Here is a 10,785-nt window from a genome sequence, read left to right on the forward strand (position 1 = left end):
TGGAGGTTTAAGGTGAATGGATGAAACAGGGGTGAGCAATGAAGATGGTAGGTTGCAGAGGTGAATTGGGCTCGGCTTACCAAGGGAAGGGTATATAAGGTTCTATTCACTATCCTTAAAGGGTAGTTTGGGTATTTAAGATTTTTTCAATTCATAACATTAGGGGTGTCAACCGGTGGGGCCGAGTCGGTCTCGATTGGGCTTAATCGGGCTTGACCACTTGAAAACCTTGCACCGTGAATGCCGTTTAAGTAAATTGGCCTAGCTTTGGGGGACATGGTGTGATTTATAATTGGGCTTCCTTAAACAGGCCTTAATCGGGCTTTAACCGGGCTACTGACCTATTTAAGTCTAAACGGGATCTAAACGGGCTTTAAATGTGCCTATCCTAAAATTTTATTCTTAGGTGGGTTGAGATTATGGTTGTTCTTTTATTTTAAAAAAGAAGAGATTATGACCATTACAACTTACAAAATAAAGCTTAATTAAATCAAATCCTACTACAAAGCAAAGGGTAAGAAAATTTAATTAATTTCTTACTAGTAGTGGCAAAATAGAAATTTTATGTAGTATTAAAGGGAGTCGGGCAGGGATGGGCTACAACGAGTTGGTTCAAATCGGGCATATAAATGTGTCGGTTCGGTCAGGCACTCGATAAGTTACCTACCTACACCATGAAAAGCCCGACACGTTTATTAATCGGGCCGATCTAGGTCTGGCCATAAATATGTCATGTTTGATCGGGCATACCGATACGGGCTCAGAATTATTCAATGGCAACTTAACTAATAGAAAGGGATTAGTTGTAATAAATCTTAAATGTAAGAGTAGTTCAAATAAATGTTTCAAACTTTTAAAGATGTTAAGCAATTTGGTCATAATACAAGAGTTATCCAAATAATTAACCCACATCGTCAAAAATACCATTGTCAACAATTGTATCAGCATTCAGAATTGCAAAAAAATCAGATTACCGTACGAAACATTTTTTAATTGTCGTCAATTCTGGTAAGTTTTATTTTTAAACATTGAAGAGGAGGACTCACCATTGCATAAGGCCGTAGGACACTTGTGAAGATTCAATTGGTGACCATACAATTACAACGGGATCGAAACCAAAAGAAATTTGAATCGTTGCACCAACGATCCAATACATGTTCCTTTTGTCTCCATATGTATATATCCCTCTTTACTCTTGTAATGACATAAAGTTGAATAAGTGTTGGATCCTCACATGTTAGTCCACTTGAAAAAATAAACTATAACAATGTTGGATCAGTTGATGCAGGCAATGGTAATGAATGGTTAAAATACTTTCAATCCAATCAAATGGTAAATAAGAGCTAATGGGTGATGTCTTCGTTACACTGACACCGCATAGACTCCATTCCCCAATAATTAAGGAGAAGAAAAAGCAATGAAACCACAGGTAGGGTAGACGCGTTTTGGTGGAAATTTTTTGCTGCTACTCGGGTTGGGGTAATTTTTTGACCGCCCGTGGTAGAAATGTTCAGCAAAAGTCACTCCTTTTTACCATTATGTAGAGGGAAAGTTCTAGTAAAATTCACTCTTTTTTATCACTATTTATAGGGAAAGCTATCCTTCCAAGTTTTTCATCGTCTTCATGAGGCTTTCTTGTCCGCAAGAATTTCGTAAAGTTTTATTTTCTTCACAAATTTTCTTAATTGATTTTTGATTTAGCCTCATTTTAGTATTTGGATACTAATTAATTGATCTTTATGTAATGGTTTAAATTTTTTTTTATTTTTTTTATTTTTTTATTTGTTTTTTTTATTATTTTGATTTGCTTTAACATTTTTTTTTTCCCTTCCAATTTTTCTTCTAGTTGAAGCAATTCTGAGCTTGACTATGTATATTTCTCGTGATATATATGTTCTACTAGTTAGAAAGAACGGTTGGGATCGAGGAAGCTACTATAGTACTCAATGGCCAATGTTATAAAGGGAAAAGGATATGGTGATTGCCAACTGAACATCGATGAAATGAAGATATTGGTGGAATCCCTGGAGCGAAAACTAGAAGAGGTCAGTTCCTTGCAATCCAATTATGATATATACCATGTTCCCATGCAGCTTCAAAGGGTTAACCCAGATGTGGTCTACACACCTCTCTTAGTCTCAATTGGTCCTTTGCACTATAACAAGGAACACCTAGGGACCATGGAGATTTACAAAGTTGCGCTATTTAAAGCGCTTTCTAAACTCACCCTTTCGGAAAATATTAGATGATTATGTCGAAGCTATGAGTAATTTGGAAGAAAAAACTCACAAATGTTATTAAGCAACCATGGGTGTGGTAAAATATGAGTTTGTGAAGATGATGGCGATTGATGACTGTTTTAGGGGGTGTTTGGTTTGGTAAATCTTTGGGATGACATTCTTTAGAATGATAATTCTTAATTTTTGGAGTTGTTTGGTTCCACTAGATTGACCCTCATAAGTGAGCACCTTACTTCCCATGAATGACCATATTACAAAGGATGTGTTCCAAATCTGAGTTTACCTCAACACTTAAACTCAGATTTGAGCAACCTTTTTACCACCTAATATAAAAGGAGAAAGAGGAAAGAAGTTCTCTACGGAAGCCAATATCTCAACCTGCGAGAAACATGTACTAACCTCAAGGTAGGGGTGTCAATTCCTAAACCGAACTGGTAAAACCGGCTGGACCAAACCAATAACAACACGGACCAAACCGAACCGAAACCTTATTGGTTCTGTTCGGTTTGGAGTATTGCAACCCCAAAACCAAACCGAACCGCACCGAAAATCGGATGAACCCGAAACCAAACCCAAACCGGCTCAAAACCTGGACCGAAACTGAAACCAAACCGGTAAGAAACCGAAACACTCCAAAATTCATTAAAAAAAATCAAAATTTGCATAGTTTTGTATACATTTATATGGAAAGTCGAATCCAAAGTGGACCAAAAACCAAAACCAACACGATTACAAATCGATTTAAGAAACCGAAGACAAATCGAAACCAAAACCAAACAGAAACCGGAATTTCCTTATTGGTTCGGTTTCGGTTTCAGCTTTCCCACACCGAAACTGACTCAACCCGGATCAAAATCGAGCCGGACCGACCGATTGACACCCCTACCTCAAGGCAACCAAACGATTTTTCAGAAAGAAACATAATTCAGAAGAATGTTTATCAAAAGATTGACATTCATATCCGATATATACATCATTTGATTTACCGAACCAAACACCCCCTAATACATGGGTTCCTCAACAACATTACATCAAGGGAGAAGGATCATTTCATATCAAATGTTTCATGGTATAAGGAAATTAAGAATGGCCTCATTAAGTTTGAAAATCAGCTTCCAGTCTTTGTGAACATTTAGATGGCATAATCTTTGCATGGTTGCCGGCCAATACACCTTCAGTCATCATATCTATAAGAATCTCTTGTGTCGCTTTATGGCCCAACCCTTCGTATTAAGTTTCGTGACCTAGTCCTTTATTCTGAAAGACAATTAAAAGTGTTGGAATTGCCAGACTACGGAGCAAAGTATTTTCTTGATCTTTTATGGTTTGCCGTCATCCCATCATATCCAGGGAAGATGATGAATTAGGATGAAAAACTTTTGTTGCTTAAGTGTTGTGCTTCGGAACTTAATAGTGTAGGTGTGAAGTTTTAAGAGGAGGAGTCTGACTCTTCAGAGACGCTTATATTTGATATAGACTTCGATATGGGTAATGGAGTATTGAAAATGCAACTGTCCCAATAAGGGACGAGACAGAACTTGCCCATAGAAACCTGATTGCCTTTGAGCAAGGTCGAGATGAGTCTATTGTTTATTTCACAGCTTATGCATACATCATGGATGGCTTCATTGACACTGACGATGATGTTGAGTTGCTAGAGAAAAAGGGAATTATTATACACAAACTGGGCAGCGCAGGAGCTATGGCCACTTTATTTAACAACATTACCAAAGAAGTTTCGCTTAGAGAGATCCTTATGTTTTTCTGATGATATCAAAGGATTTTGAGGACTATTACAATAAAGAATGAAATAAATGGTGTCCAATTAATTATTCAAGTGCTGGGAGGATTCTAGACACGTATCCCAATATATGGGTACTTATTCCTAACTCCTCCCAATCCTTGGATTACTAATTGGCCTGAGGACACAATTAATTGGAGAGGATCTTTTCCCTTAAATTATGGGTTCATTTGATTGTGATCCAAGTGATAAGATGGGTCCACAAAAAATAAAAAACTCCCAGGTTTCTCTCAAGGTAAAGTGCGGCTCAAGTCTTCGTAGGGGGCTTATCCGCACAGATGGAATCCACCAAACTACCAACCCTGTGGCAGATTCTATCTATGTGGATCAACCCATACAAGAATATTATCGTATGAAAACTTGATTCACACTCCCCAAGGCATGTATGCCAACTTTTGCCCAACTTGATTGAGCTTATGCCCATAGGCCATAATGCATCATGCATATACCTCTTTTCTAGTCACTCTCCCATATTCAAGACGGAATTTCAACCACTAAAACGCAAAACGGAAACCCTTATCGCTATGATTTGATCAATAATGGCTTCTACTATAAATGAGAGGTTAAAGGAACGAAAAAGAAATGGAAGAAGAAGATGTCCAAACAAAGGGAATAATTTTTTTTTTTTTGCTTAAGGTCAGCAAAGTAATATATTAAAAAGAATGAAAGAAATACAATTTCCCCAAAAAGGCGGAATCACACCAAAAAATTCAATTTCTTACTCCACCTTCGGCATTGCCATCAGCAGAGAAGGAAATCGAAACAAAATTGAAACTAACACAACTCAAGATTCATAAGAATCAGAATCTTGGTTTCTCCATGGCATCCCATCTATATCACTAACCGAAAATCTTGGGGGAGACAACCACACTGATGACGATCTAGTCACAGCCACATGTTTAGGAAGACCATCTGCTATTGTACTAACTTCACAAAAGCAATGACAGATGCTCCATGTAATATTGTAATATCATGTAAAACATAGTACTAATTAATGAGAAGAAGAGGCAAAGAGACTGGTAGGTTAGACTATTAAGTGAAGACTAGTAGTAGCTAGGTTTGACGCATTTTGCATGGTGGGGTGGAGAGGGGGGAGGGGAGAGTGATCAATTTCTAAGGCTTTGAAATGAAAATCATTTTCTAATATCTTATTGTATTTTAGAGAAACATTTTTTCATTCTAAAAAAATACAATTGGATAAAGTTTTCCTTCACTGCTTGGTGAAACAGGAGATGGTCTAGATGTGACCCCCTCTTTCTTCATATATCTTTTGTCCCATATATTGTACGTTGTCGATGGACCATGGTGAATAGATGCATGTTCATCGTGACCTTAGGAAAACTTAATCGAATATAATTTCTCGTAAAGTATTTTTCTAATAAAACAAATAGAACCTTTTAAACAATTGTTGAAGAAATTCCAGGGAAATGATGTTACTTCCATAGTCTTCTTGCCTTGTTAATTTTTCTTTTCATTTTCAATATTCTATACAAGATTTAATTTAAAACTATGGAATATATATATGGTTTATTCTTACAAACTTGCATTTGTAAATTTGAAATACAAGCCTACACATCTCTCTCCCCAGTGTACCAAATATTTCTGTTGGATTCCTCACAAAAAGAATGGATTGGGTTGCCTCTCTCTCTCTCTCTCTCTCTCTCTCTCCTATTCAACCAAAGATTCCTTCTAGTCATTCTTGTTTGTTGGGTTTTTTAGAACCAGAATCTATTGGTCTCTCAATTACACTCAGATGATTTAATTTTTTTCATTTGGGCAAAGGTCACTACCCTGTTGTGCCTCCCTAATGCCCTCTCAAAGGTCATTGTGAAATAAGAGGGCAGTGGCATTGGCATGAAGGCCACGCGACTTGGTAGTGATCGAAGCAACAACAACAACAACAATTCCGTTCTATCCCAACTAAATGAGATCGGCTATAGAAAAATGATGAAAGATGACACAAGAAAAATAAAAGTGAAAGAAAAGGAACACACCACATCGAGGGAAAAAAAAAAAAAAAAAGAGATAGGGAACATGGATTCTTGCTCTCCAAAATGGTAGACCAATTAGTGATCCTAATCCTTAATTTATTTATTTGAAAGTGTTCTCCATTTGTGCGCATGGCCCCTGTCAGCGCCTCATTTGTCTATTTCTTTCCTCTCCAAATAAGGGTATAGATGTCATTTCATTGGGTGGACGAGACGGGTAAACACGTGGGATTAAGGAGAGAGAAATGACAGGGTATAGCAGCATGGATTTCGCCTGATGCAGGGCAGCGGTAATGAATGGTTTAGATACTTTCAAACCCAACCTAATGGTCAATAAGAGCTAATAGGTGATATGTTCATTACACTGACACAGCATAGATTCCATTCCCCAATTAAAGAAAAAGCAATGAGACCACACCAGTAGGGTTGACGCGCTTTTGCGGAAATTTTGTTTTTGCTGCTAGGTTGCAGGAACTTTCCCTCTGCCCACATGGAAAAGTTCTTACAACCTCAGGTAGCGGCAAGAGTCATTCTCTTTAACCATTAGGTATAAGGAAAGTTCCAACAAATTCACTCTTTTTATTTTCACTTATTTATAGGGAAAGTTTTCCTTCAAGTTTTTTATCGTCTTCTTGAGGCATTCTTTTTTGGATAGGTTTGAGGCTTTCTTTGTCCGCAAGACTTTGGTATAGTTTTATTTTCTTTATAAATTTCTTAATTGATTTTTGATCTAGCTTCATTTTAGCATTTGGATACTAATTAAGTGATCTTTGTGTAATGGTTTTGAATTTTTTCATTCTTTTGATTTCGTTTAAGATTTTTTTTTCCTCTTCCAATTTTTCTTCCAGTCGAAGCAATTCTGAGCTTGCTGAACTCAATGACCAATGCTATAAAGAAAAAAGGATATGATGATTGCCAACTGAACAGAGATGAAATCAAGTTACTGATCTTGCCCATGGAGGAAAAAGTACAAGAAGAGGTCAGTTTGTTCAACTTTTTTTTTTTTTTGAATTGAATTGAATTTGGTGCTAGTCCTTTTAGTCATTCTACTAGTAAAGAAAAAAGGGTTTTGATGATTGCCAACAGAACTGCGATGAAATGAAGATATTGGTGGAGTCCATGGTGGAAAAACTAGAAGAGGTCAGTTCCTTGCAATCCAATTATGATATATACCGAGTTCCCATGCAGCTTCAAAGGGTAAACCCAGATACCTACACACCTCTGTCAGTCTCAATTGGCCCTTTGCACTATAACAAGGAACACCTAAGGACCATGGAGACACATAAGTTGCGCTATTTAAAGCGCTTTCTAAACCCACCCTTTCAGAAAACATTAGATGATTATGTGGAAGCTATGAATAATTTGGAAGAAAGAGCTCGCAAATGTTATTCAGAAACCATGGGCATGGTAAAAAATGAGTTTGTGAAGATGATGGTGATGGATGGATGTTTTATACTTGGGTTCCTCGATAACATTGAATCAGGAGCGAATGATCATTTCATATCAAATGTTTCATGGTATGAGGAAATTAAGATTGATCTGATTAAGCTTGAAAATCAGCTTCCATTCTTTGTTCTTGAACATTTAGATGGCCTAATCTTTCCAAGGTTGCCCGGCCAATACACCTTCAGTCATCATATCTATGCGAATCTCTTGAGTTCTTTCGCAAAAGGGTTCCATGGCCCAACCCTTGGTAGTGAAGAACAAATAAAATCATTACAATTACCTAAGGGTGAAACAAAGCATTTTCTTCATCTTTTACATTGTGTTCTAGTCCCACCAGTCCCATCATCTCCTGTGACGAGGAGGAGGTGGAAATGTGGTGAAAAGATTTTGCCACTTAAGTATTGTGCCTCGGAACTTAGGAGTGCTGGTGTCAAGTTTCAGAAGGAGGAGATGTCGTCTGATCACTCTCCTCCAAAAAAGACATCTTTATTTGACATAACCTTCGACATGGAGACGGGAATATTGACAATCCCAACTATCATGATCGACGACAGTACAGAAATCATCCTTAGAAATCTTATTTCCTTTGAGCAAGGCCAAAAATACTGTACTAAATATTTCACAGCCTATGCATACTTCATGAGTGGCCTCATTGACACTCCTAGTGATGTCAAATTACTAGAGCAGAAGGGAATTATAACAAACCACCTTTGCAACACAGAAGATATAGTGACCTTATTTGGAAACATTGGCAAATATGTTACCCTGGATGCTCGATATCCTTATTTCTATGGTGTTATCAAGGATTTGGAGGATTATCACAATAAATCATGGAATAAATCAAAGGCGAGTTTGATGCAGAAGTATTTCAACACGCCATGGGCATCGATTTCAGTAGGTGCTGCAGCGTTACTCCTCATCTTCACCATTATACAGACTACTTGTTCCATCTTACAAGTCAAACCTTGAACAAGTCCAAGATCTGCATCCATGCCATGAATCTATTCTCTTATATATTAGATGGTTGTTGAGATGGTGTAATCTCGCTTTTTATTTATTTATTTTTTAATTTAAAGATGACCTGAAATGTGATATAATTGTGTAGCTATCATAAATAATTCCTCCCAGTGTTTGGAGGCTCATTCATACTCTGCTCACATTTGACAATATTTACGCATTATGCATGGACTGAGAAAAGCTGAGAATTAGTCTTCCCTTCTTTACATAGCAATGTCAGGTCAAAGAGTTGAAAGGAGAGATCATGGAACGGTTAGGGTAACGGGTCTTGAGCTTAAATGGGCTAGGTTCATGTGGACCTCAGAACCCTTGGTTTTGGTGGAACAATATTTTATATGTTTTTCCAATCTAAAATTTTAAAGATTGGACAGTAATGGTAAATTCCAAAGGAATTCTGAAATCTGTTTTTCATTTGTAATTTAGTTTTTTGTTGGTTTAATTCATGCGGAAAAACTATTATGTGTGTTGAGAATTTTCAGTATTTCTTTCCATTAAAACCATATCTAGAAGTAGGAGGAAATTCTGTCAATCCACTAAACTAATGGGACAGTCTAAAAAATAGGTTTTTAATTGAAAACAGGGGTAATTTTGTCCGATCGTAGCTGATCCGGATCGTTATCGACCTTAACCGATACTGAGTTCTCTAGCCTTGGTTTGAAATTTGAATTGCTAATTCTCATCTAGGTGGTAGGGATGTTATGATAGGGATAGAAATGAGAAGCTTGTTGCTGCAAAGTGCAAAAACAGAATAAATGGAAGGCATGAGTTGTGTCTGTTAGGCCCTTGGTGTATATATTTCAATATTTGTAAGGATTTTGGATTGCAAGCCATCTTCCTTTATGCTTCCTAGGCATCAAAACCCGCAAATTTTGGGTTTGATTAAGTCATTCAAATCAGTGAGGTTAGAATTTTAAAAAAGAACTACTCCCTAGGCTCTTAGCCAATATTGTAATGTCTTGAATCATTCAGTTCACTAATGTTTCTTTTGTTTCTATGTCTAGAATCAGCAGAAACGACTTTTCACGTTTTCAGAAGCAAAAACAGATTTTTTGGTGTTTGATAAACCTATTTCTCGAAATTTTTTTTACAGACATAATGCCACTAAAAAATTCAATAATATCATTGGATCCCCAAAAGGGAGAGAGTGTTCGGTTGCCTCTTTTTAGGTTTAAATAGTTGAAAATTTTATTGGGTACAATAGCCTTTTTTTTTTTTTTTTTTTCAAATTCGTTTCTAGAAACGACGAAACAAGTCGAACTTGTTTCGTTATAGTCGTTTCTAGAATTGTAAATAGACATAAATTTTGATTTATGTTTATAGAAATAGGTGAAATAGAACAACTTTATCAAATGCTTTTTTAGTTGTTTCTCTTTTTTTAAGAATAATAAAAGACAGAAATGAAACATTGTCAAACAATACCTAAGAAAATGGAGGTGAGTGGTTCAGCTCGGATTGAAAAAGCTAAGAAAGGACTTTGAATGCTAGGGGCCTTGATACTCCTAATAGGCATGAGGTGAGGTTGGGGAGAATTAATGAAGTTAGGTACGGTTGCGTTTATTAATTGAAACCCGTGTTTGGCAACAAATTTCAGGACCCACAAGTTCTGGAGGGAATTGATCGAGATTGAACATGTTTGCAAACTATACACGTGAGTAAGGGACATTGGAGCTATGGATGTCAATCCGAGGGGCAGTTCCTAGTTGGTCCCACCATCAATGTAAGGCCCTCACAATATTTGTTTCTTTAGATAATCAGGCTTTGGATACCAAAGCATGATCTAAATTTTCTATTCAGTTGGTGACGCACCAAGGGCTCAAGGTAATTAGGAGGCTTTAAATGGGCTATGAACAGATCTTAAACGAGTTATAAACTTATAATGGTGCTAGATTGTCTTAAATGAGATAATAGGATAATTATAAACGGTCGGTTAACGTCCAGTTATAGCATTTGTGGTCCCGATCAGGAGAACGCATGGTAGCCATTATCTTGCACCAGGTATGTGGCTGGTGCTTGAGTCCGGTACATTTAGGTTAACATTCTATTGGAACGTTTGTAGAGTATTTTCGTTTTATTGAAATGAAAAAACGGAATAAAGTGTTTGATGTATCATAAATGAATTTTTGTTTTTTTTGCTTTTTTTGTTTTTTTTGTTTTTTTTTTTTTTTTAACAAAAAGAACAGTAGAAACTAGAATTGACGGAACGACAAATAGTGGTTCCGTCTTCCCAATTTCGTTCTAAATAAATAAATAAAAGGAACTATTTGAGGGATTTTAGGGAAATCGTTCATGATAA

General features: G+C 36.7%; 1 protein-coding gene across 3 annotated transcripts; it reads left to right on the top strand.

The window, feature by feature from the left end:
- Positions 1-6,460: 6,460 nt before the first annotated feature.
- Positions 6,461-8,727, top strand: LOC122074800 (UPF0481 protein At3g47200-like). Of its 3 annotated transcripts, none has more exons than XM_042639770.1 (3): positions 6,461-6,576; positions 6,878-7,008; positions 7,116-8,727. In XM_042639770.1, exons 2-3 carry the CDS (start codon positions 6,907-6,909, stop codon positions 8,442-8,444), a joined length of 1,431 nt encoding a protein of 476 aa, XP_042495704.1. In that variant the 5' UTR covers positions 6,461-6,576; positions 6,878-6,906; the 3' UTR covers positions 8,445-8,727. The 3 variants fall into 3 exon arrangements, with proteins under 3 accessions (XP_042495704.1, XP_042495702.1, XP_042495703.1); XM_042639768.1 differs by lacking the exon at positions 6,461-6,576 and adding an exon at positions 6,610-6,715; XM_042639769.1 differs by lacking the exon at positions 6,461-6,576 and having other exon boundaries at positions 6,728-7,008.
- The last annotated feature ends 2,058 nt before the right edge of the window (positions 8,728-10,785 follow it).

Source organism: Macadamia integrifolia, chromosome 3, assembly GCF_013358625.1.
Source record: "Macadamia integrifolia cultivar HAES 741 chromosome 3, SCU_Mint_v3, whole genome shotgun sequence".
Taxonomy (NCBI): Eukaryota; Viridiplantae; Streptophyta; class Magnoliopsida; order Proteales; family Proteaceae; genus Macadamia; species Macadamia integrifolia.